Consider the following 27,634-nt stretch of genomic DNA (forward strand, 5'->3'; position numbering starts at 1 on the left):
TGTCTACTGTTCTGATAGCCTCTTAAATGGTCTCCCTACGTCTAATGGTTCTCCAAGTATTTGGCTTTCTGATGTTCAAATGTATGTGAACTTAGAACTAGGAGAGAATGTAGGAATAGCTAGCAATTCCCACTAGGTAAATTGTTTTTCAAATAGAGTTTAAACTTTTTAAAGATTTTGTTTATTTATTTATTTCAAGGGGAAGAGGGGCAAAATGGAAGAGGGAATCTGAAGCAGACTCCATGCTAAGTGTGGAATCCAACATGGGGCTCAGTCCCACGACCCAAGATCATGACTGAGCTGACATCAAGAGTCAGACACTCAACTGAGCCACCCACACACCGTTCAAATAGATTTTTTAAAAAATCTATTTGATTTCTAAAGAAATATTAGACCGAAGTAGTAGACTCAATTTGCATGCACTCCTGTCTCTTATCTTTCATGGGTTCCTAGAGATAGAGGTTCTCCTGCTTGTGAAGGGAGCCTTCGCTTGAGAATATTATCCTAGTATGCAGGGGTCTAAAGGTGTTACTGTGTTTTGGAAATTTAGGATTTTAACACATATTCTTTTCCAACTCGAAAGTCAATGCATATTAACTTAGAGCAGTAGAATTGCTTGGATGTAGAACCAGTAATTTTCATCTTCAGTAGGAAGGTTGGGGATCTCATGAGAGGATTCGCATTGGGTGTCCAGAGACTGCTCCCTAGCTGCAAAACCTTGAGAAAGGTGCTTAATTTCCTTATGCTTCAGTTTCTTCAACTGAAGTGTGGGGTAATAATGTCTGTGGGGTTTAAATAAATTATATAATGTGTTTAAAGCACTGCCTGGCAATAAAATATGTTGGACTATTGTTATTTCTATCATTATTATAACCTCTGTTATGTGCTTTCATAATGCTTGGTGTTTTTCCCTGAAAGCATTTATCACAGTTGGAAGTTGTATGCTGGCATAGTAATTTAGGTGCATGCCTTTCTGTATCATTAGACGAAGATCCTTGAGGGTGGTGCCTCTGTTAGTTTTGTTCATTATTGGATCCTTGACACCTAGAATATCCTAGACACTGAATGAATGTTCGTTGAATGAACGAATGAACTTAGAAGAGATTACTGTAGCCTAAAGTATTTCTAAAATAGGTGTAATTAAAATCCTTTTCTGGACTGGGGAGATAGTTCATCTGGCCCATTAGTGACGAATAATTACATGACTCAAAGCCTGCCAGCATGGGTAAACTACAAACTAAATGAATAGTGTGATTATACAGATAATGGGATTGATACTGTGTGACTTGGGGGAAATCAAATGCTTTATGTCACAGTTATAATGTGTATCTCTAATTGCAGAGATATTCAGTGTTTTTTAAATATAACTACATGAGAGTGACTTTTTAAATACTGCTGCATGCTTACCATATAAGCAGTTTGGTTTGGAGTAATTGATGTCAAACTATTTTTCCTTTGTGCAGAAAGGAGCCAATAAGTCTGTTTATTGAGAATGTACTCATCCAAAAAGAATCAAAAATATGTAGTTGGCATAAAGAAAGCTATTTGTTCCTTTTGATGTAGCAAGGATATATACATTCACTTTTTCTGAAAATTTGGCTAGGCAATTTAAAGACTTAGAAGGAGGGTTTTGTTGCTATCACACAGTGTTTTTGACATTTAAAATTGGAATCACATTTTTTGTGAGATTATTCCTTTTTTGTTTTTTAGCAGTAATGGGTTGACCTATGGAAGCCTTTGAATTAGTAGATGGAAGCTGCTTGTGAGCCCAGCACATCCATATCACATACTTGTATACATTTAGAGGATGTTTTTGAAGCAGGGAAGAGGAACAGTGGGAGTAAGAAGACCAGATAAGGGACTTTCATCGTGGTTTCAGTGAGAGATGTTAGGAGAGGAACACAGGAGTGGATCTGACATATGTTCAGGAGTTAATATCAGTGGGAACAAGTGAATGAGAGTGTAGAAGAAGGAATTAATAGTATCTAGCTCAGGTGAGTATCTGGATAGTTGTGTGATAAACTTAAGTAGAGACCCAGACTTGGAGGAAATAAGAGGGTTTCATTTTGGACTTGATGAGTTCGAACTACCTTTTATAAATTCCAGGTGAAGGTGTCCAGTAGCAATTAGAGCCATGAGTATGAAACCCTGGGGATGGTGATCTAAGCTGGAGATGTATTTTGGGGAATCCGCTGCAAGAAGTAGATGTCATTGAAAACTGAATGTGGATGGAATCCCCCAAAGAGAATCTGGGGAGAGAAAAGAGCAGGGAATCCCTGGAAGGAAAGGCAGAGGAGGAGGAGGGAGCACCCTGGAAAAGGGAGACTGGAAGGAGGAATCAGAGAAATAGATAAGACAGTGTGGAAGAAATAGGAGTGTGCAATGTCATTGACACTGTTTCAATAAAATAATAGGGGAAGAAGGCAGAGGAGATGTTCAAGATAAAATGTCAGAGAGGAAGAAGGGGAGGGGACTAACATCAGTGACTCTTTTTAGAAAAGTTTTAATGCCATGGGGAAGAGAGAGGGTGGATAGCCGCTGAGAGGGTTACATGCCATAAAGAGATGTCTGGAGTTTGGTTCTTTTTGTGTTTTGAGATTTGGGAAAATTTAATCACTCTCATAGTTGGAGGGAAGGATCCAGGAAAAGAATTTGAATATGCAGGCGAGAAAGAGAGAGAAGCAGATACATCAGGTTCCCAGAGGTGAGGGAGAAGAATGGGGTTGGCCCCGAGGGGGAGGAGTTACAGACACAAGGATGGCAACTTATTTTTATTGTGGAATCACGAATGCCTCATTTTTCTTTCGTCTCAGAGGTACTCATGAGAGTTCCAAAGGGTATTGTGCTTGGTCTTCTTTAGGAAAAATCACTTTCCCAGCAGGTTGAATTTTCAAAGGGGATCAGAGAGTGAGAAATGTTAAATATAAAGGTGTTTGGGGGATTTAAAAGATTCCCCCTCCCCAAGAAATCATGGACAAGGTGAATATGGGATCAATAAGAGAAATTAATGCTTCATCATCAGGCATATCTCCTTCTGCATTAAGTCTGTTGCAAAATCATCCATCACATGATACACTGGAGAAATAAGAGTGAAAAAGGCAGATGACAGTGATCATGAAAATGGTTTTGACTTTGTTATCCACTGACAAAAGTGGTGTGAGAACCACTGTTCTTGAGGAAGCAGAAATTTTTGGTTACATACACCCATAAGGTATTACTCTACCCCCATCTGCTTTTTGGAAGTAGATGTTCCTGAGTATTTTCACCATTATTATCCACTGGCTTTGTCTTATACTCTAAAGTCTTGTGATCCATTTACAGATCAATCCATTTACAGTCTAATGAAGGGTTAAGTCATGTAGACCTTATGCCCTCTGCTTTTCTTCATGACTTCGCACTTTGTTGATAAACTGTAAGCACACACACGCATATGTATGTATGTATGTATGTATGTATATTGAACTGGTCTCTGCAGAGCGGGGGAGTAAGACCACCATTGGGGCCCTTTATATCCTGAAAAACAGTAGAGGGAAAGAAAACCACAGCATTCTCTGGAGTCTGGACTCTATCAAAATGGAAAAGCGTGGACACTGATGTCTGGCTCCTGGAGGCCTGCCTAGAATGAGAAAGAAGAATTATCTCTAGAAATATCAACACTTGGAGATTTATCTCCACTTAAGAAATACATGAGACTAAAAATAGTCTCTTGAGTCTCTCTACCTTTAATTCGTCAGGCACACACACACCATTTGTCTTCATTCTCTCCTTTCTCATTCGGCTTCATCAATACCAGGCTCATCTGATTCCAAACACAGAGTGACGTGTCTGTGTCCAGTGAGAACCGAGTCTTTGTTTCCATTGAGATATCTGTAGAATCTCACCATTCTCACCGCCACCACCGGGGTCTGTCATTTCTGTTTAAACAACCTATTGGTCTTTTGACTTGAGGCTCTCCTTTTTCCACTCCATCCTGCATATCCATGCCTGGCTGATTTCGCCCAAACACAGCTATTATCAGAACTATTATTGTCTTTGCTTAAACATTTTCAGTGATGTCTTAATTTGTGTCATGGTACAGATCTGTTCTATCTCTACTCTCCTTCCCCTTTCACATGATCCCTTAATCTGAAATATTCTGCAATAGTTAGTTCTTGCTATTTCCTTACAGTCCTGTAAACAGAGGCTACACATTTCTTCTGTGCTTGCTTCCCTGTCACCTGGAATGTCTTTTTCCCCCCCTTCCATCCCAACCCAACTGAATCTTCAAATCCAATCTCTGTAAATGGTTTTTACCTGTCTAATTTGTCTTTCTTTTTTTTTTTAAAGATTTTATTTATTAATTTGACAGAGAGAAATTACAAGTAGATGGAGAGGCAGGCAGAGAGAGAGAGATAGGGAAGCAGGCTCCCTGCTGAGTAGAGAGCCCAACGCGGGACTCGATCCCAGGACCCTGAGATCATGACCTGAGCCGAAGGCAGCGGCTTAACCCACTGAGCCACCCAGGCGCCCCTAATTTGTCTTTCTTGATTTCCCTTTTCTCTGAAATATAGTAGTATGTGAAGTTCATACCACACAAAAACGGTATGTGATTACATATCATTAATTGTTTATTTTGTTTCCGTTGTATTAATTTTTTTTTCAAATGGGTTATAAGTTTCTTGAGAACTTATTTAGAATTTCATCCTGGTAAAGACCAGATTCCCTGAGTGAGGCCACGGTCAGTTGTTTTTCCAAAATCATTGTCTAAACTATCTTTGTGCTGGTTAAGCTGGGTCAGTCTTTTGTCTGGGCAGGAGTTCAATTCTGATATCTAGCATAATGTTATTTCCAAGTATAGTACAGTGTAATAGTACCTGTACTTATTCTAAATTTGTAAACTTTATCTTATAGCGATTTCTACATTTGAAGTTCAGCCGATTTCTACTGAGGTCCAAGAAGGTGGAGTTGCTAGATTTGCATGCAAGATTTCCTCAAACCCTCCTGCAGTCATCACATGGGAATTAAATCGGACAACTCTGCCTGTAACTATGGACAGGTAAATGCAGCTTTTTGTCATTGGAGATGTTGCAGGAGTAATGAAGGTGTCGTGAGATTTACAGGGGTAAAACCATTATGGAGCTTATTTTCATTTACAGTAGTGATTACCAACCTCTTTAAGACATTTCGAACTTAAGGAAACAATTAGATCATCAGTCTTTGGTACATAGGGAATAATTTCCGAGTTTTGGTTTAGATCATAATTCAAATAACCTACCTTACTGCTTTGTTACTTTCCTCAAACAACTTTTCCAGTCATAGGACTACCTGAGCACTTGCTTTGCTGCCCAAGGATTTAGGAAACCAAATTAGACCTCCACTGTGGCTATAGCACTCCTACTTTGGGGGTCTCCCATATGCCCTGGTAGTTGCCCATTCTGTCTCCACTCCCACTTCTGGTCTCCTCTGGCCCCACCACACACACCCCCAGTGATCTGCAGGTCGAGGTTTAAGGATCAAGAACTTCATAGCAACTTCATAAAGTCTGATTTCTGTCCTCATGAATAGCAGTATTCCAAAGTAGGTAAAAATCATTTGCTAAAATGGTAGGATGCTGAGATGGAAAATGTTATTCAAAAAAGCTTTTTTTTAAGTAGATTCAGGTATATCTTGGAGAATACATCTATTTTAATAGACAAGACATCAGGATTTGAAAAAAATCATACTAAGCTCTAGACCACCAGTTATATAAGCTATAATGTCAAATGTAACTTGTATAAAATCAGACTGGTAGATTTCACAAATCACATACTGCGTAGTTATGCATGTTTCAGAGAGCTGTAGTAACCCAAATGAGAACAGTTGCATCAAGCTAATATTTTAAATGGTCTTTAAAGTATTGCATTGTCTGGCACTTTAAAAAAGGTTGAATGTATTAATCATAGAATACATGTTAAAATATAAAATCTCACTTCAACGAATTTAATCCCCTTTCTTCTTGTAACAGGATAACTGCCTTACCAACAGGAGTACTGCAGATCTATGATGTTGGCCAAAAGGATGCTGGAAATTATCGTTGTGCTGCTGCTACTGTAGCCCACAGACGTAAAAGTATGGAAGCCTCTCTGACAGTGATTCCAGGTACCACGCGGAAGAGACTTCAGCTTTTATTGGCCCAACTATTTTTCTTTTGTGGCTGTAATAGTATGCCATAAAGTAGTACTGTAATTTCACTTAGATTATTGTTATCTAGTTGGAAATGGTCGCTTTTATCCTTATTGGGCACCTCTTCTTTCACAGGCCAGCTTGTTTTAAGTTACGTCAACATCTTTAAGAAAGAATGAATATTTGTTTTGTAAAAATATAAAATGTGAAAAGAGAAAAACAATTATCCATTTCCACCAAAACTATCCATTGTTAATAAAGATGTATTTCTAGTTTGGTATTTTTTTGCTTGTTGTTTTAAGAAAAATTATAATTTGTGTTTATAAAAATGATACATGGTTATTATAAAGATTATATAATATCTAATGTCTATATATTATATGTAATATATAAATATAGACATAATATATATAATGTAGGCATATTATATGTCTATAAAAGTATAGAAAGAAAAACCTTTACATTAAACAATGTAAAAATATACAGATAGAAGTTTAAAAATATCTCCACCTCCAATACCCAGAAATTATCATTGTTAACTTTAAGTGAACATAATTTCTATATTTTGCCATATGTGAATATAGCTAGAAGGGAAACTAGCCAAAGAGATGAAGATGCAGAAAAAAATATGTGTCTTATTAAAATGGAATTACATATATATATATATATACTAGTTTTTATTTTTAAATAATGTAAATTTACTTGAATATAGTGGAAGAAAATCTGGACTGAAGACATTGTTGAACTTCATAAGAATGTTTGTTTTTCACAAGTTTCCTAAAAGATCCTTGGAGATTAAAAAAATCTCTTTGGAAAAAAATCTCTTGGAGATTAAAAATTGTATTTTTAACACTATGTTTTTTTTTTGTTTTTTTTTTTTTTAAATTTTTATTTATTTTTTATTTTCAGCATAACAGTATTCATTATTTTTCACCACACCCAGTGCTCCATGCAATTCGTGCCCTTTATAATACCCACCACCTAGTACCCCAAACTCCCACCCCCCACCCCTTCAAAATCCTCAGATTGTTTTTCAGAGTCCATAGTCTCTCATGGTTCACCTCCCCTGTTAAACCCAACTTATGTAGCAACATGGACGGGACTGGAAGAGATTAACACTATGTTTTAACATCAGGTAGTATCTGTTAGTTTTCTGGTATGAAAGATTAAAGACAAAAGCACTCCAACACTTCTTCTCCCCACTGTCACATAAATTCTTAACAAGATTAGTGAAAGGATTAAATGAATGTTTGAGCCTCAATTAAAAGTGAATGATACGGAAACAACTAAATGTCCGTCAACTGAAAAATAGATAAATAAAATGTGTTCTATCCATGTAATTAAATTCTTTTCTGTTATTATTACTCAGTAAAAAGAAATGAAATACTGGTACACATTATGTGTAACACAGATGAATCTTGAAAACATTTGCTAAGTGAAAAGAAGCCAGTTACAAAAAAGACCATAAAATATATAGTCCCGTTCTTACGAAATGTCTAGAACAGGCAAATCTGGAGAGACGGAAAGATTAGTGGTTGCCAGGCTGGGGAGAGGAGATTGCTAATAGGTGTGGTGTTTCTTTATTTTTGGAGTTCTAAAATTGATTGTGGTAATAATTACTCAACTCTGAAAATACTAAAAAATCATTAAAATATCACCAAAATGGTGACTTATTATGTGAGTTATATCTCCCTAAAATTATTTCCTAAGTGAATAACTTAAGGATATTTTAACTTGTTTCACTTATTATATCTTATTTGTAATTTGTTCTCATGTTGTGCCTTTTCCTCCTCAAAGCTAAGGAGTCTAATTCCTTCTACACACCAACCATTATAGCAGGCCCACAGAACATAACAACGTCTCTCCATCAGACGGTTGTTTTGGAATGCGTGGCCACAGGAAATCCCAAACCAATCATTTCTTGGAGCCGCCTTGGTAAGTTTTCTCAGGGAAAGAAGTCTATAAACTTTCTTCATTCTAAAGAAACTGATAAAATGTTTATTTTATTTGCAAAACACATGTTTGTCATTTAAGTAGCTTTTAACTTAATGGCATTTCAGTGTATAGAGAAAAGGATTTTGTGTAGCAAATTTTATGCTTTTTTATGGTATGATTGGATAGTGATCTTTTGACATAATTTTAGATCTTATGTTACATTATTTTCACTGAAGTATTCTCTTGGAAATAGATCACAAGTCCATCGATGTCTTCAATACTCGGGTACTTGGAAACGGTAATCTCATGATATCTGATGTCAAGCTGCAACACGCTGGAGTATATGTTTGTCGGGCCACAACCCCAGGCACGCGGAACTTTACGGTTGCCATGGCAACCTTAACTGTCTTAGGTATGTTCTATTTCATTCTGCATTCAGGAGAATCTTGTATTTTAACATTTATTGTTTTATCTCATTCATTGCTTACTTACGCCTTTCTTGAGTTTTGTAGCGTTGATATGAAAGTTGATATGAAGTACTGTAATCCAACCATGAATTTTAGGAGAAAATTAAAGCCCTGGGTTAAAACGTAATTATCATGCCTCCTGTTTGCCTGCATACCATTATGTTCCTTCTTATTTAAGCATCCCTTTTATGTCTTTGTTTACCCACCAGCAAATCCACATATCCATTTACCAATCTAAAATTTTATTCTGTTGGTTGTGGGTACTCACAAGTGGCTGTATATTATTGGGCTTAGTTAAGGTGGACTATAGTGGATATATTTTTAGCGTGTTGACACAGAGGTTCTCAATAGGAAAAACCTTGGGGGAGTGAACATCTAAATGAGCAATGCTGAGAAAAGACATCTGGATAGATATATGTAGAGCATAGATAAGAGGCTCCGACTGTTAAATATTTTCAAGGATGGAACTTGAGTCATTTGCCAGACTCTTCCTTGACTGTTTGTATAATTCCTGTTTTGGGGACATGGAAATTTTTTCCTTTTCTTGTTTCTTTAAAAATAGCTCCACCTTCATTTGTTGAATGGCCAGAAAGTTTAACAAGGCCTCGAGCTGGCACTGCTCGATTTGTATGTCAAGCAGAAGGAATCCCCTCACCCAAAATGTCATGGTTGAAAAACGGGAGGAAGATACATTCAAATGGGAGAATTAAAATGTACAACAGGTAGGCTATGCTATTGTGCTACTCTTTTAGAGAACATATATGGCTTTCATAATTGTTATGTGAACTGGTTGTAATACCAAATATCAAAATTATCTTGGTATTTTAAACTAATATAAAAGAGAAGTTAAGATTATAACATCAACACGCCCTAGATTCTTCTGTGTTTTGTATGGATCATGGAAGTGATAGATTATAATGAAATAAATGATGGACAGTCCCTTAGACTTGGGTACTCATCCTGATAAGCTAATAGCTAAGTTACTAGCAAGCATATTATGCCTTTGCAGTCTCAGTTCCTTCTTCCTTTACGGATAAAAAGAGAAACTAAGAAGGAAATACTCAAATCTCAAGGAATTTTTCCACAGCTCAAACTTAATGATTTTAAGAACTCCTTTTTATTAGTATAAATATGAATCTTCTTGTAACATTGCCAGATGTTTAACAAAACTTTAAAATTTTTGTTTATCTGAATTTATGTAATGTTGCAAAGTTACATAAATTAGATGCTATTACAAAGTAATATACTTTCTTATAAAAGCCAAATTTTAAAAAAGAGGTTAGTCACTCACCTAAAGCAAACAGGATTTGGCTATCACTATTACTTAATTAAACTCAGAAAATAAGAGTAATTTTAAGCAACTCAGATTTTTCAGTAGGGTTGACTACACAGTTTTTTGTTCTTAGTATAAACTTTTGCCACTTAAAATGAGAGTGAATTTAACAATAATTTATATATATTTTACATCATTCTTAGCATTTTTCATAGAAGTATTTTTTTCTTTCTTCAGTAAATTGGTAATTAACCAGATTATTCCTGAAGACGATGCTATTTATCAGTGCATGGCTGAGAACAGCCAAGGATCTATTTTATCTAGAGCCAGACTGACCGTAGTAATGTCAGAAGACAGACCCAGCGCTCCATACAATGTGCATGCTGAAACCATGTCCAGTTCAGCGATCCTTTTGGCTTGGGAGAGGCCACTTTATAATTCAGACAAAGTCATCGCTTACTCTGTGCACTACATGAAAGCAGAAGGTAAGCAATTTGAGGAGTATTTATCTTCAACTGCTACTTCTTGTCAGTAATTTCAGTATGAGTGACATCTTACAGAATCCAGAAAAAATTTTTTTTCTGAATGTCAGTTCTATAGTATTTATCTCTTTTAGTAAAATAATCTATCACCCACATATCAGTTTTTGCTAAATGTTCTTATTATTGTATACCTGGTATATATATGTATAGTTTAAGATTTTTATGTTTAGAAATAAGTACTATCTCTGCCTGCTGAAAATGACAGAGTGGTGGAGTGATGAATTTCATTCCAGCCAAGATATAAATTCTTTAGCAATTAAAGTATGCAGTTACATAGGAACACTGGTGTAACTGGTTCAGAAAATAATATGGAAAAAAAAAAAGAAAAGAATATGGTAAATTATGGTCACTATAACATGTTATTTTTAAGGGGGGGAAGTATACATTATCAGATCTCCATAAGTTGATTTTATATGTTTTGAATGCTTCCTGAAACCATTTAGAACCTTGAATATTGAACAGGACTGTCTTTATTGATATGTCATTTCTTATATAAAACTAGAAAATCAGATCTGCCTTAAAATTTTTATTCAGAACTATTAATTCTATTTTTTGCCCTAGTATTTTCTTTTGGCAAAAAAAAAAAAAAAGAAAAATTGGAAAAGGAAAGCTACTTAGAAATCCTAGAGCTTTCTCTAGTGATCTCTCGTAGAAACCACAGAATTTACAAGTTTTAATTGTGCACACAGTCCAGATTTTATGCAGTAGACATTAAAACAAACCTCAGCACCCAAAAATGATGGTATGATAAAGTTGTTCATAGAAACAGGTGGTTTGTTGTTGTTTGTTTTTTGTACTTTGAAGTAGTATTTTGAAAAGGAATATTTTGAATTTAAATCAGGAGTTGTGTTAGCAAGAAGAATGAAAGTCTAACTGAGCCTGTTGGAGTATGTTAATTCCCTTCTTAGTGATTTAGGAAGGTAAAAGGAATGCTGGTTTTGGTGGAGACCACTCTTGTTCGCTATTATGGTTGTTTCATTAGAGCCTCCACATGTGGCTCAGTGGTCTATTCAAGGACAGAACAAGGCTTTTTAATTCGAACTCAAGGACCTTGTTTGGTAGGTCAGAAATCGTACTATGCAGTTCCTAATTAACAAGCCATTAGCCAGTCTGTTGTGAAATGGCTGTAATCTTGTCTAATTAAAATGCTATCAAGTTAATTCAGAAATGTGGGAAAACTTAATAGTGGAATTTGCCTTCTGTTTTGTTTATAAATCCAGTGTGGGGGAGAAGGGCCTTCGTCTTAGAGCATTTTGATGAAGTTGACGTGCATTTACCGTGAATTGTTCTCAAAGCACAGGAGCTGCCTTTGCACTTTACAGATTTGCGCCATAGGAATTAAATCCCACAAAGACAAATTCTTTTCTGTACCTTGCCATGCATATTTTATAAAGAATTGCTGAGAATTTTTTTTCCCCCTCTTTGGGGGGAAAAAAAAGTTCGTTGTGGAACAAAGTGTTTTGAAGCACATTCCGTGCCTCCCAGTTCTTTTGCTTTCAGTATAAATAAAAAGAACAACTTGTGTCAGTCAAATTTAATAGAATCTCTAGGGCCAAAATGAGATCTTTTGCAGGACGACTTTTGGTTTGGTTTGTTTTTATAAAGCGTAGAGCCATTACATTCCCTACTGTCTCTGCATTTACGTATAAAAGAAAAAGGAAGGCATGAGTTAAAGCAAGTAAAACTTAACACCTTTTGCAGGACAACTGTTGGTTTGGTTTGTAAAGTGCAGAGCCATTACATTCCCTACTGTCTCTCCATTTATATATAAAAGAAAAAAAAAGGCATGAGTTTAAGCAAGTAAAACTTAACACTGTTACAAACTACAGAGTTCTGCAACTTTAAGCTCGCTCTTCTGTGTTACTTCTGTACATTGTCTCTGCTATGGGTTTTGACTGGATTTTAAAACAAATACAGAAGAGATTAATTATTTTCAGTTTCATTTATTAGGGAAGAGTTCAAACTAATTTGTAGCAAGACATAGTTACTTTTAGAAATCACTTTTATTTTCTAAGGGGTCACAAAAGTTAGCAGAGATTGGATCAGAGAATCAGTGTTTCACAGTAAGGGAAATTGGTCACTTTATTGTTTGAATATTCCTAATTTTTAAACGCTGATACTTTAACCTAGGTTTAAATAATGAAGAGTATCAAGTAGTCATCGGAAATGACACAACTCATTATATTATTGATGACTTAGAACCTGCTAGCAATTATACTTTCTACATTGTGGCATATATGCCAATGGGAGCCAGCCAGATGTCTGACCATGTGACCCAGAATACTTTAGAGGATGGTAAGAAAACAGTCTGTGTCATTTAAGTATGAACATCAATATGTTTAATCCATTTCAATGAATAAATGTGTTTTAAATTAGAGAAAATATCTTCTTTTTGGTTAAAAAAAATAATAAAAACAGGTGTGGTTACCAGCAGGGTAGTTTGCCATTTCAAATTTGACCCTCATTTTTTGACAGTAATGTGATATAGGTAAAGAGTTTTTATAACTGATAATCTGTAACATAAATTTTAATAAAATTCTTGTATTATTGTTTTTCTTCAAGTTTCTTAGTTTAAATTGTAAGGATGACCTTTTAAAAAATATTTTTTTGACATTGCAGATTTTTTTTAAGCAAGTGGAACAAAATGTAAAATTTTCTAAGCATGAGTAAATATGAGTGAATATATATAATGAAGAGAGGTCAGAGGTCTTAGACTTCTGAAACTGGGAGTTTTTGAAATTTAGTAAACTGTTGATTAAAAAATATTCTTAAAAAATCAGCAGTCTATTTTTAGGTATAATATGTCTATTCTGCTTAAGGAGGAAAGTAATAGTTCAGTTCAGTAACAGACTCTGGGTTGGAAGTTGAGTGCTTTTGAGAAGCAGGCCTCCATATATTCTTATAATGGTAGGAGATCCCATTCCTTAGGAAAGTCCTGAGACTGATTCTCCGCCTGATTCTCTCTCTCCAGGGGCTCTCCAGAAGGCCCATTTTTATACCCTTCACTGGGAAAAGGGAATGATTTAACATACGCTTAATTATACTGCTTTCCTCTACAGGTATTTTCCATCCTCACAGAGTGGTCCACTTTTAGTTTTGAAAATATTTTTTTGAAGATTTTTAAAAAAAATTAGAACAAGAGAGAGAGAGCACGAGTGGAGGGAGGGGCAGAGGGAGAGAGAGAAGCAGACTCCTTGCTCAGTGAGGAGTCAGGGGGTTTGATCTCAGGACCCTGGGATCATGACCTGAACTGAATGCAGACACTTAACCGACTGAGCCACCCAGGTGGCCTTCAAAACATTTTTGGGTAGATAATTTTCATATCACTTTCTTTGTTCATTTGGTCCCAGATCTCTTACTAATATCTCTATTATGCCCCTTACTTAGATGCTTTTAAATTCAGAGTTTGATGAAATGAAAAAAAATTACTAATCTGGATGCTCAGCTCCAAATTCAGTTTTCATTAAAGAGTCTGTTCTGTTTTAGGAGTGCCTGGGTGGCTCAGTAGTTAAGTGACTGCTGTTGGCTCAGATCATGATCCCAGAGTCCTGGGATCGAGTCCCACATGGGGCTCCCTGCTCAGCAGGAAGCCAGCTTCTCTCTCTCCCTTTGCCATTCTCCCTGCTTGTGTGCGTGCTCTCTCTCTCTCTCTCTCAAATAAATAAATAAAATCTTAAAGAAAAAAAAAGTTTGTTCCATTTTAGAGTGAATCACAGTCTCTATGACCTCTCGAGTTCTCATCATATTTAACTTCTGACATGTGTATCTAAGGTGAAACACGGGCTGGGAAGGTGTGCTCTTTTGGGGCTTCTGGGGGTTTCTTGGTATATGAGGTGTATTCCTCCCTATATCCTTGAAGAAGAGGAGTCTGACCATGGCAAGCCACTTGTTAAAGCCTGCCAATTCCAGTTAAGTTATGACCTCAAGATTTTTTTCTTTTAAACCTTTTCTTACTTTGTAACTGTTTTACTTATTGAAGTTTCATTGTCTTTTCTGAATAACACAGACTTCTAACCCTGCTTTTCCCGTTTCTGCACCAGTTTCTCCTCAGTTCCTAACCCCATACTTCTCAGATGAAGGTGTGTGGGTGTCTCAGGAGCATAGCAGCCTGCAGTAAATACAAGTAACAGTTCTCTCCATTATGTCGTGTAATCCCTACATAACGCGGGATAGAAGAACTTTGGTTATAGAAGACATAGTAAAGTACAGGGAGTAAGAATGTGGGCTTTTTCAATCTAACTATGCTCCTTCACCAACAACCTGTATGACCTTGGGCAAGTGAATTGACCTCTTTGTACCTCAGTTTCCTGAACTATAGAGTAGAAATGATCATGGTACTGCCTTTGGTTTTTGTGAGAATTCATGAGTTCATACACATCAAGGACTGAGAAAGGCTTAAACGGACTTTCCCTTTTCTACCTATTAATTCATTCGCACATGAGTTCATACACATCAACGACTCAGGAATGCTTAATAAATTGATTTTCTCTTTTCCACCTGTTAGTTCATTCACGCAACAAATATTCATTGAGTACCTGCTATCTGTTATTCATTATTTAGTAGTTGAACAAAAGAGACAAAAACTGTCCCTGATTTGATGGACTTTACTTTCTAGTGGGAGAGGGGGCAAAGGAACAATAAACAAGATAAACAGTCCATTACGTATTTATGTCCTATGTGGGATATTGATAATTATCTAGGAGCAGGAGAAAAAAGCAGGGAAAGGGAGTATGAAATGTGGGGAGGATTTGAGACTTGAGACAGGGTCACCCAAGAAGGGCTTACTGAGTAGATGACATTTGAATGAAAACCTGAAGGAAGTGAAGGTAGCGAGGCAGATGACTGGGGGAGGTGCCGGTTCAGCAGAGGAAATGGACATTGCTAACGGCTGGAGAGCAGTAGGAGATTAGGGCACAGAATTCATGAGGAGCCAACCCTGTAAGTACATAGGGCTTTGTTTGAAGCCACGGGAGGACTTGAGCTTTTACTTTTTTTTTTTTTTTTGGAAAGATTTTATTTATTTATTTATTTATCACAGAGAAAGCAATGGGGAGCAGTAGGCAGAGGGAGAGGGAGAAACAGGTTCCCTGCCCAGCAGGGAGGCCTATGCCGGGCTTTTACTTTCAGTGACACTTTGCTTTCTTTGGTTCTCTATGCTTGATCCTTCCTAATTATTTTTCCTTCATTTTTTCTGGTTTGTGATCTCCTCACCTGAAAACCTCTGCTAAGGCTGATAGTATCTCCCCTTTATTATGTTGTGTGATGCTCTTAAGAGAATTCAGTAAATACTGGTGTGCTGATTGACAGTTTTGACTCTAAATATTCATAAGCATCCTGTTTTGTTGCATGACTAGTTCCGCTGAGGCCTCCTGAAATCAGTTTGACGAGTCGAAGTCCCACTGATATCCTCATCTCCTGGCTGCCGATCCCGGCCAAGTACCGACGGGGTCAGGTAGTCCTCTACCGCCTGTCCTTCCGCCTGAGTACTGAGAATTCCATCCAAGTTCTGGAGCTCCCGGGGACCACACACGAGTACCTTTTGGAGGGCCTGAAACCGGACAGTGTCTACCTGGTGCGGATTACTGCTGCCACCAGGGTGGGGCTGGGAGAGTCGTCTGTGTGGACCTCACATAGGACACCCAAAGCTACAAGTGTGAAAGGTAAATCCCAAAATGCTATTGAGGAAGAGTACTTTTACTTTTTTGAAACTTCTGTGAAATCAAAGTTATGTTTAAATGGTATTTTATGAAAGAAAATATTCCGTAGATCATGGACTTCACTAAAAGTAACTTTCAACTTTTTGTTGCATAGTCCCTTTTGACATAGAGATCAATAGTGTGTAAAACCTTTGGTTACGCTGTCAGTTTGCTCAGCAAATTCTTCATAGGTGGCTGAGTCCAGATCAAACTGAATTACCAAAAGTTTTATATTAATAGAGACCTAATTAATATTATTACCATATATTTTTTTAAATCATCCATTTATTTATTTATTTATTTATTTAATGATTTTATTTATTTATTTGAGAGAGAGAGAGAGAGCAAGCATGAGAGGAGAGAGGTCAGCAGGAGAAGCAGACTCCCTGCTGAGAAGGGAGTCCGATGTGGGACTTGATCCCAGGACTCCAGGATCATGACCTGAGCCAAAGGCAGTCGCTTAACCAACTGAGCCACCCAGGCGCCCCTAAATCATCCATTTAATAGAAAGACCAAAGACTAGGAAGTCCTAGACCCTCTTCTTTTAATAATGTGAAATGTAACATGACTGGGGTTTTTGTTGTTCATTGATTAATAATAATGCCTGTTCTACACAGAGGATTAATGAATGGTCAAAATTAGGAAGTCCTCATTGTCTCTTTAAAAAAAAAATTCAAGTATAGATGGTATTGTGTTCCTATTTATATACCTTAGGGGTTTTTTAAAGGTAGTATTTTATGTTTTTAATTCTGTCTCAAAGTTTAATATCATTGTGGAATTTTGAAAATTAAAGTATGATTGCTTGGAATCGCACTTTTTTTGCAGCTGTTCATTTAAAACTGGGTGTATTTGTATGAGTTATGGATTTTTTAATGCATACATTTCTGGTGGATTTTTCTAGCCCCTAAGTCTCCAGAGTTACATTTGGAGCCTCTGAACTGCACTGCCATTTCTGTGAAGTGGCAGCAAGATGCGGAGGACACAGCAACCATTCAGGGCTACAAGCTGTACTACAAAGAAGAAGGGCAGCAGGAAAATGGACCCATATTCTTAGATACCAGTGACCTTCTCTACACTCTCAGTGGTTTAGGTGAGTGAGCCCATCCTGGGCTTTCATTTTTTTTTCTTCCTCTCTGAACAGCTGGGAAAGAGTTTTTGGATATAAGGCAGAAGAACTGACTTACTGGTAAAAAGGGAATTGCCCTTATCAAATCACTGTGTATGTCCTACTGCTGGAGTCCAGGCTGGCCTTTGACTCACCATCATGAGCAAACTTGCCAGTGGTCAGATAACCGTGTTATCTTTCCCCTACTTCTGGGCATCCACTTTTCTTTCTGCAGTTCACTTCTGGTAGAATGAGAACTGATCAAATATGGTGAGTATATGGTGTACATAAAATAGTAGTATCACAAAAAGAGCAGAAAGTAGGCAACGATTAACTTAGAAATTGCCTGAGAGTGCTAATATATAAATTATATATATATAAAATACATATTTAAATTATGTATAAAATAATGCTCTTACATATGACCCATGCCGCTGTACATATTTATTTTTATAGCTGTGACACAGAAACACTAGAGAAAACACATTCAGCCTTGTGTTTGGGTTTATCACAATTGTGAAAGACACCATTTTATTCTCTATTCGTCTTATCATGGCTGAGTGAAGAATTTCATCATGTGACCATGTTTAATGGAAAGTAAGGAAACTTATGTCTACAATAAGTACCTGGGTATAAACAGATAGATACTTAAGGTTTAAATGCATACTCTGTTAGTTCTTAGTTATTTGTTAAAGCAGCAGCTTTACTTAGGATTCCCAACTAAATTGCTGCTGAATTGTTACAGCACCTTCTGCACCTAGTGGAATCTTACAGTGCTCTCTGGCTTTCCCCCTCGCAGACTACCCTTTGGAGTGCAGAAGGGGAAGAGGTGGGGGGACCCCACTATGGAGAGCTCCATTTGCTTCTTTCAGGCCTGTGAAAACAGCAGGAGTCCTGAGACCCTGCCGGTGAAAAGCAGCGGTGGGAGTCTGTTTTTAGAGGCAGGGACATGCGACCCCATCCTCTAGTTCTTTACTGTAGTTTTCCAGATGGCATTTTGCTTCTAATCTTATTGTCTTGGATGTTAATTTAATCTGCATTTGCCTAAATAAATTTCACTATTGATCCCTGTCACACAGTTTTATAAATGATGAGGAGAAGTTACATATGTTCCAGGCTGACCTTCCTTAAAACCACGGACTCAGAGGTGATGTTAGCCCAGCCTGTCACCAGAGTCAGGAGCATTTATTCCTAGCTGAGGTTTCTCAGTATGCTCTTACTTTCTATGTTCATATCCTTTATTCAAAAGAGCTGCACTAAGTTATCAAGTAAGAAACAGGATTTGGAAAAAAAAAAAAAAAGAAACAGGATTTGGGACAATTGCTGATGAAAAATCATACATCAAACTCAGTATTTCCAATTCCTTCACTGTTAAGGAAAAAAAAATAAGTAGAAGATACAAAAAGTAAGTTCATGGAGCACTCTTCTTGAACACACATAGGTAGCTTGTTTTAAACAAATGAATAATGTATTGGGAAGAACAGAGTAATGCTCTGCTTGTGAAAAGTTTGTAGAAACATCTTATTAAAACTTTGTCAAGGGGCGCCTGTGTCGCTCAGTGGGTTAAAGCCTCTGCCTTTGGCTCAGGTCATGATCCCAGGACCCTAGGATCCCGAGCCTTGCATCAGGTTCTCTGCTCAGTGGGGAGCCTACTTCCTCCTCTCTGCCTACTTGTGCTCTTTGTCAAATAAATCTTTAAAAAAAACACCAAACACTTTGTCAATTAAAACAATGTTTTGGGGGGTGCCTGGGTGGCTCAGTCGATTGGGCATCTGCCTTTGGCCTAGGTAATGATCCCACAGTCCTGGGATGGAGTCCAACATAGGGCTCCTTACTCAGCGGGGAGCCTTCTTCTCCCTCTTCCTCTGCTGCTGCCCCTGCTGTGCTCTCTCCTTCTTTCTGTCAAATAAATAAATGGAATCTTAAAAACAAAACAGTGCTTTAAAATTTAAACATTTTCTATAGGTGCATATAAATATAGAGAAGACCCATTGATCTTTGTTGAAATTTTTTATGATCTCTAGCTAATAGCTTTTAGTACTACAGACTTTACTTTCCTCCTGTGTTTTAAAAATAAATCACATCTGTTATAGCCTGTGTTTTTATGTTATAAAATCCATTGTGTATCCATGTGTTTTGGGTAACCCAGCTTAAAATCGCTGTGTAATGCATACACTGGAAAATTATTTTATTATAGTCAGTATGCCTCTCTGTTAAAATAACTCCATGTTTCCTGACTGTGGAATTAGACTGAGCAGTTGGGGTAATTGCAGTGCAGGGTAACAGGGGACTCCATCTCAGCCTTGGGACTTTCTTTGGATAGTGGATTCCACACCTCTGGAGGTCCCAAGCCAGGGCTGCAATGGGCTGACCAACAGAGATGCAGTTGTATAGATCTAAGTATTATATGGCTGTTGACTAGCTCACCTTTAAAATGCTTTTTAATCTTGAGAGCTGTAGGGTCTGTAGAGTCTTCTTTTTTGGAAAGACACTGTTGAGGCCTAGCCGAGCTTACACTAAGTTGAATGTGTGTAACCCACTGAGCAGGCAAGTGTTAAGAGCTCTCACTCCTTCCCTTCTTACTTTCAGCTATTGGGAGGGCAGTATGTTCTGTTAACTGGACAACTGACCATCTGTGACCATTTTTAGCAAGAGCATCTGGCGGTAGCTGCCTGTTTAACAGAGAGTGATGTGTGCAGAGGGCAGTAGGTTAAGGGAACCCTATCTGTGTCTTGCATGGTGAATACTTTCTTTCACAGAGCTTTTGTACATTAAAGATGCTCTAACTAGAACTAGATTCACTAAGTAGGCTTGGAAATGTAATTTAAATGCTTCTCTTTGCTAATTCAGTGTCAATTTGAGTAGCAAACTGATGTCTCAAAATTTCATTTTCATACTAATCCCTTCTCTGATGCCCTAATACACTTCCTTTTGTTACTTCTGCTAATTAAGTTTTCAACTAAAAAGTATGTTATTGGGACACATTGTCCTTGGTAACATACAGTTCTTTGTTTCTAAAAAAAAAAAGAAATGAATTTGTGTATTTCAATTCATTTAACAAGAATTAACAAATTATTTTTCTAAATAAGGCGTTGTGGTACTAAATGAACAGATTTAACAGATGTGACCTCTGCTCAAAACAAGAAAAATTAAAACAAAAGACACTAACTTGATTTACTTTCTTCCCGAAGTTCTGATTAACTAAATTTAATTGTACTTAGTAATTAAAGTTGTTTGACAGCATTTTACACTAAACCCTCAATGCTCAGTTCAGAGATGTAGAATGTTTTGTTTTTAAAATGGCTGAAAAGATTATTTTGTCCTTATTAGTGTAATAGAAATAATGGTAGAGCAGTAGAGGTATTTTGATGTTGCTGGTTGTTCTAGTTTAATGATTTTTAAATACACAGTTTGCTTTTAATTAGAAATGGTTTGGTGGTTGGGAAAAAAGCATTTGGCTTGTGAATAAATGTTTATGTGATTTGTTCTAAATTGTGGTTTTTTTGAGGTTTTCTTTAAGATTTGCATCTTTGTTGTGATGATTTTCATTTAGTTTTTCCTCCCTTTAACACTTCTCATGTTTACCTTTTTAAGCGAAATTTTAAAACATTCATTAAGCTTATCACACAATAAATAGAAGCAAAATTAATAGCATACTTGTATTCCCTAATAACAGATTGAAATAATTTGGGTTTTTTTAAAAAACATTTTTATTTATCTATTTATTTGACAGACAGAAATCACAAGTAGTCAGAGAGAGAGGAGGAAGCAGGCTCCCTGCTGAGCAGAGAGCCTGGTGTGGGGCTCCATCCCAGGACCCTGGGATTATGACCTGAGCTGAAGGCAGAGGCTTTAACCCATTGAGCCACCCAGGTGCCCCAATAATTTGGGTTTTTTGTCTGTTTATTTCAGAAATTGGCTTCAAATTCTGAAGTTAGTTTCTAATTGCAAAGAGAACTATTTTCATAAGCTGTAAGAAACCTCTTAATTTTTCAGTATTTATATAAAAAGGGGAAAGGGGAGATTATTTAGATGGTCCTGTTGTTAGTTTAGCGTTTGGGACACTGATAATCTTTAGCTTCTATTTTGCCAAAGAATGTGTACTATTAACACTTCACAGCAAGCTTGATTAGTGACCATGAGATTCAGTACCAATTACAAAGATCCAAAATATTTAAAGTCAGTAATGTTCCTGGATTCCTTGTACACCTTCAAAACTTACCGATCTTTTTTTGAGAAATCCAAAATGGAATTCCCCTAACTGGGGGGAATAGGAGGCCAAAAAAACCCCCAAAAACAAAAACAAAAAAAAACAATTCCTGAGTGACAAGTAGTTTTAGAGTCCCTTAGCCAGTTTGTATGGAAACATGGTAAAATTAAGTCGGATTTCTGGGTGTTATCCTTTACCATAACCAGAATAGGATTCGGTTGATCTGAGGAAAGAAAATCAAGAGGTACCACTGGTGAGCCAAACTCATGTAGCTGGAGGGAGTTGTAGTCTTTCCTTTAGTCAAGAGAGGACAAGATTTTGTGGCATAAAAGAGACTACTTTTATCAGAGAGGGTTCATTGTGAACTTCACTATAATAGTGATTTTGTTTTGAAAAGAACTAGAATCACTCAGTTTACGAAATATGGAAGTCACGTTTTAAGGCAGGCCAAAGTCTTTTCAGAGACTCTGTTCCCTCTTTCCTCTCACACAAGGAAGCCTTAGAGAACATTCAGAAAAATCTCTGGCAACATGCTACAGGTGAAAATCCTTGTATTGTGGCTGTTTTTCAGTTTTCTTACTGCACCCCTTAAGATAGAGTAAAAAACTACACCATATTTTATAAACAAATCTTCCCAATTGTGTATAGTTTCCAGTATATCTTAGCATACTGACTTTTAGCCTAAAAATTCCTTTCAAATAATTTGGTGGCTTGATTTCAACTACCATCTCAAATATCACTATAGATGCCAGGATTCTTCTGTTTTCTAAAGTAACATATAATCAACGTAGGCATCATGAAGCACTCTGCCCAGATTAGTGTTGACTTCACAAAGTAGCATTGGTTTCTGTGAGATCAGTTTGCATTTGTTTGTTAACAGATCATTTTTAGGGATTGGTGTAGAAATTCCTGGACATTATTGCTGTCATTTACCACAGGCAAGATCACTGGGGACATACCTCACATTTTTTGCCTCTCTTCAGTTCTTCCTATGCTTTATAACTGTTAAATTCCACTTTTAGTAGAAATAGTTCCTCTGAACAGTGTCTGATTGCACTCTCCCTTTCCTTCCTTTAAAAGAATTACAAAATAAATTCATTTAACTCACGTGAATAATTTTGGAAACCACTTACTCTGTAGACCAGAAAACTGACTGAAAATGTGGGAGTACAAATTATAACAAAGGAAACATTGTAAAAATACTGTATTTTACTTATTTCTCTATTACTTATATTTTAAGTTACCCTTTCTTGTGTTTAATCTATTATCTAGCCAAAATATGTTGAAAATTCAATGCAGATTTTAAGAAATATTCAACTATTTTTTCTTAATTTACTAGGAGATCAAAAACTTTTAAATATTTCTACAGTATCTGAACATAGCACATATAAGAGCTATTTAGCTCAAACTTTAGAATCTTAATACTTGAAAAAATTTAAAAACCAGTACCTCCAAAGAATGTACCTCAAAAGTACCTCAAAAAGATGCTCAAAAGAAATAGAGCATCCATTTCTTTAAAAATCCTGTTACTAAAAAAAAAAAAAAAAATACTGTTATATTACAACAGTAACAAAGGAAGGGACAGATTTTCATTTGACAGTTTGCAGCTACCTCCATTTAAAGACAAAATATTTATAGACTTGTGAAACTGAACTATACAAAGCTTACGGTGCTGTCATCTGGTGATCTTTCCTTAAATTCTCTCTCTTGAATGAAAGGTTATCTGCCATTCTAAAATATTTCTAATACTCCTTGGACGAAATTGGAGATATGTCTATTTCCATTTGGAAAAATCTTCCCCAGCTTTTAAGTTTCAACCCTCTGGGAATCGTCTTGTGATCTCAGATGGTGTCAGTCATTCCCATGGTACATCATTTATAATGCCCTATTATAGGAGGCACTTGGCACTGACAGCTAAAAGAAAAATAGCCGTGAAGTAAATTTCATGTCTGTTGCCTGACATTAGCTCTGTAACTTATTAGCAAATTAAATCCTGGTTATTTGCCTAATCTTTTTAGGTAGTGATAATAATAATAGTAATAGCTATTTTAAAATATTAGGAAGTTTAAATGAAATAATGTATATAAAAGTTAACATGGTTCCTAGAAAACTGCACTGTAAGTCCTCAACAAATGTTAGCTGTTGTAATTGTTTTTAAAATTGTTCTCCTCCTAGGATGGAGCCTGGAAATCTATATTTAAAATTTTTTTTCATGTGATTTACTGTGATCAGTAGATTTGGAAACCAGTGCTCCTTGAACTTTAGTATCTACACCCAGGGTCTTGTTAAAAATGCAGATACTAATTTAATAGGTTTGAGTGGGGCCTAATAATCTTTGCATTCCTACCCACTTGGAGAAGCAACATCTATACCAGGGGTAGGCAGACTTTTTCTGCAGTGGAATGGATAGTAAATATTTTAAGCTTTGTGGGTGTTATAGACTAAATATTCATGTCCTCATGAAAGTCATATGTTGAGGCCCTAATCCCTAATGTGACTGGATATGGAAAGATGGCTTTGGAGTAGGGGATAACTGTTAAGTGAGGTCATAAGGGTGGGGCCCTAATGTGATAGATAGGTGCCCTTATAGGAAGAGGAGGAGACAACAGAGCTCTCTCTACCATGTGTGCAGGATCTCAGTGAGAAGCTGGTTGTCCACAAGTCAGGAAGAGAGCTCTCCTCAGAAACTGAACACTTCCACGACCTGATCTTGGACTTCCCAGTCTCCAGAAGCAAGAAATTAACTTCTGTGGCTTAAGCCATCCGGTCTATGGTATTTTTGCTATGGCAGCCCCAGCAGACTTATACAGTGGGCTGTAAGAGATACCACAAGTGTTCCGTCCTGCCACTGTAACACAAAGGCAGCCAGAGGAAAATGCATGGATGTGGTTATGTTCCAATAAAACTTTATCTGTGGACACTGAAATTTGAGTTTCATATATTTTTGACATGTCACAAAATACTATTATTTAAAATTATTTTCTGATCGCTTCAAAATGTAAAAACTGTTTTTAGCTAGCAGGCTGACCCAGAGGCAGGGGACCATATTACTATATGTTGGCAATTCCAGGTGTAGACTCTAGTTATAGTCTTTGTTTTGAAGTCTATTTTGGGGGCGCCTTGGTGGCTCAGTTGGTTAAGCATCTCCCGTTGATGCGGGTCATGATCCCATGGTCTTGGGGTTGGGCTCCCTGCTCAGTGGGGGCCTGCTTCTCTCCCTCTGCAGCTCCCCCTTGTGCGTGTGTGCTCTCTGACAATAAATAAAGTCTCTAAAAGAAATAAAGTCTATTTTGTCTGATACAAGTATTTCTACTCCAGCTTTCTTTTGACTTCCATTTGCATTGTAGGTGTTTCTCTACCCCCTCACTTTCAGTCTGCAGGTATCTTTAGGTAGTGTTTTTTGTCTTTTGCCAGGTGTAGACTCTAGTGTTGTTGCTCTTGAAAATGTGGTCCCAGGAACAGCAGCAAAATCTAGAAGTTTTGGGTTTCCCTTGTCCCCTCTCCTGCCAGATCTTCTGAATCAGAATCTCTGTTTTAACAGGATTATTTCGTGATTGTACGTACACTGAAGCTTGGGAAACACTGGTCTGGATGACTTGGTATATATTTTTCTAAATAGTGAATATTCTTTATAAAGTTAATAGATTTTTAGGGTTAGTTTGTTACTTTTGTTGGAAATCTTTCAGAATTTGTTTTTGTGCTTTCTGAGCTCCTATATAGCTGACTCTCCTGATTGTCAGGCCAATTATAGTTTTTAATTATTGTAGCCTTCCCCTAAGTCTACTTTCACTGCACTTTTTATTGCATACTTTGTTTCAAGTCTATCTCCCCATACTCCTCAGCTTTCACAGGAAAAGAAACATGGCCTTTCATGGGTATCATCCTTTAATCGATGCATTTTTTCCCCCCAGACATCCAGGAAGTGGATGAATCCCAGGCTCTCAGGTATAATCTTCCAGTTGAGGCCCTTCCTCCCTGTGTTTTGTCTGTCACTCAGTGCTCATTGACAAAGTCCTTCTTTCATTCTTAGATACTTACAGAGCTTACTGTATGGCAATCCCTAGTTCAGGGACTGCCATATATATTTAATGGAAACATGGTTATAGCATTTGTGTCTAGGAGGAAGACCAACAAATAAGCAACTAAAATACCAGGCGACGAACTCTTTGACAACATTCTGCAGGTGCTTCTGACCTATTTCAGGGCTGGAATGGGGGTGGCTTCCAGGAAGAAGTAACATTTAGGTTGAGATTTAAGGGTGGGTAGGATTAGTCAGGCAAAGAGGCAGGGGCAAGTACAGGTTAGGTGGGACCTAAGAAAATAATGTGTAATAACATAAAAATAATGTAAAAGTATATTAAATAATGTAAAAGTATATTATCGATATGGGGCCTTGGACTTACCTGCAGGTAGAGGCTCCATTACAAGTGAAGGGTTCTGAAAATTAAAAAGTTCTCACAACTTTGTGGTAAATCTGCTTTGAGAAGAGGGTGTAGCAGAAGCCAGGAGATACTCAGGGACTGGTGAAATTCACGTGGGACGTCCAGGAGGTGTGGAGACCAGGCTCTGGAGTAGATGAAGCGTTGCTGTCTGACGACAGTGTGCAGCAGGCACCTGGGAGACTGCCTGAGGGAATTTGGGCTTTTATCTTAAGGGCAGCATGAAGCTGAATCATTTTAAGCAAGCTAGTGACCCAATTAGATTTGTTTAGAAGTATCTTTCTGTTGTAGTGTGTAAAATATAATGTGGAGAAGTAAGACACGTAGTAGCTCAGAACTGCCTACTGCCTGAAAGAGGTTTTTGTGAGTTTTCTTTTTCACTTTCTTTCTGATTCAGAGATAAGCCTATATTCCATGTTTGCTATGGTCCTGTTGCACGTGGCAATTTTTGTGCACACAAATGATAAAGATTTCTTCAGAGAACAGCATATTCTGCTGCTTTTAATCAATTTATACTTGACTTTTGGGAACTACAGTCACTGTGTAACATATCTATATATACATATACGCCTCCACCAAAACAGTAAATTTGGAAATTTCTTTGTGCTGACCCTCTTCAGAAATCAAAGTGTTAAGGTAATATTGTTCCCATATCTAAAAATACAAACCCTACTGTTTTATAAAGGGAAAGATTGTTGGATCTTTGGTTTATGGTTGTCTTAAAGTCAGCTCCATAACTGTGTTAAAGTGTTTTAATTCTTCCTCCCTTTTCTTGAGTCAGCTCTCAAGACGCATATAGTCACAAATCTAATGGTGTATTCTGTGCCCCCTGAGAATGCCTAATTACTCTTGATTTGGTACATTTCGTTTTAGGCAACTGTGATTGCCAAGTTAATTAAATTTCATGTTTTTAAATGAACAAGGAAGTAAAGGAAATATAGCTATGGATTCCATAAACATAAACCTGTAATATAAATTGTTCTTCGAAGCCACAGCGTAAATCCAGGAGCATTTATAAGTCACTCAAAAGAAGAATATTTTGAACCCACTCAGCTGCTACCATTGAGCTTGAGGATAGGCTTTTAGAGCTACAATACTGTTTACAAAGCCCTGGTTAACACTGTGTGAATACAGTGAGTACAGTGTCTTATGGAACTCAATAGATTTCAGATAAAGAGACTTCTATGCTTTCTTGGTGGTTCTTTTGCGCCCCTCCTAGAAGGCTTGTGACACAGAAGCTCAGTGGCCTTGCAAATCAGGAGATGAACTCAAGTTAAAAGTTACTGATAATGGGCTGCAGTTACCATTAAACTAATATAAATTAATTACCAGTAAATCAGTCACAAAATTGAAATCATCCTCACAACATACAGCTTTGGCTTGTGTGATTGATTTCTTCTGCTAACACCTTCTGAAGACCTTGCCTAGAAGATAGTGCTAAATAAAAATGCAAAATTTCTAATTTTAGGATTACACAATATATATTTTTCTTAGAACTTAATGTAAATCTACTTGGTTTAATAACATGAGATTGCTATCTATACCAATGTTATTGCCATTTCTTGTTTCATAAAATTTTCATATTAAAGTTTACCTAGCCTAATTATGGATGTTAACTTAAGTTTATTTTCTATTATTGTTAAAATTTAAAAATTAGTATATATTGATTGAAAGCACATACTGTGTCCCAGGTTCTGTATTGGGGACAAGGAATATGGACATGAGATGGCATGTCCGCTTCCCGAGTATTTAAGCTCAGCATGAAGGACCTATTAGTCCCCATAGGAAAATGTCCTAATAGACAATATTGAGATAGAACACAAAGG

The 27,634-nt window shown here is 37.0% G+C and overlaps 1 protein-coding gene across 1 annotated transcript in view; it reads left to right on the forward strand.

The window, feature by feature from the left end:
- Positions 1 to 27,634, forward strand: part of PRTG (protogenin) — a 118,108-nt gene that overhangs the window by 52,730 nt on the left and 37,744 nt on the right. The window contains exons 3-11 of the mRNA XM_082733832.1: positions 4,891 to 5,035; positions 5,984 to 6,117; positions 7,939 to 8,076; positions 8,330 to 8,488; positions 9,106 to 9,265; positions 10,054 to 10,301; positions 12,489 to 12,653; positions 15,713 to 16,018; positions 16,956 to 17,144. Of these exons, the coding sequence (XP_082589958.1) occupies positions 4,891 to 5,035; positions 5,984 to 6,117; positions 7,939 to 8,076; positions 8,330 to 8,488; positions 9,106 to 9,265; positions 10,054 to 10,301; positions 12,489 to 12,653; positions 15,713 to 16,018; positions 16,956 to 17,144 (1,644 nt within the window). The remainder of the gene's footprint in view (positions 1 to 4,890; positions 5,036 to 5,983; positions 6,118 to 7,938; positions 8,077 to 8,329; positions 8,489 to 9,105; positions 9,266 to 10,053; positions 10,302 to 12,488; positions 12,654 to 15,712; positions 16,019 to 16,955; positions 17,145 to 27,634) is intronic.

This window comes from Mustela nivalis (assembly GCF_964662115.1).
Source record: "Mustela nivalis genome assembly, chromosome: 6".
Classification (NCBI taxonomy): domain Eukaryota; kingdom Metazoa; phylum Chordata; class Mammalia; order Carnivora; family Mustelidae; genus Mustela; species Mustela nivalis.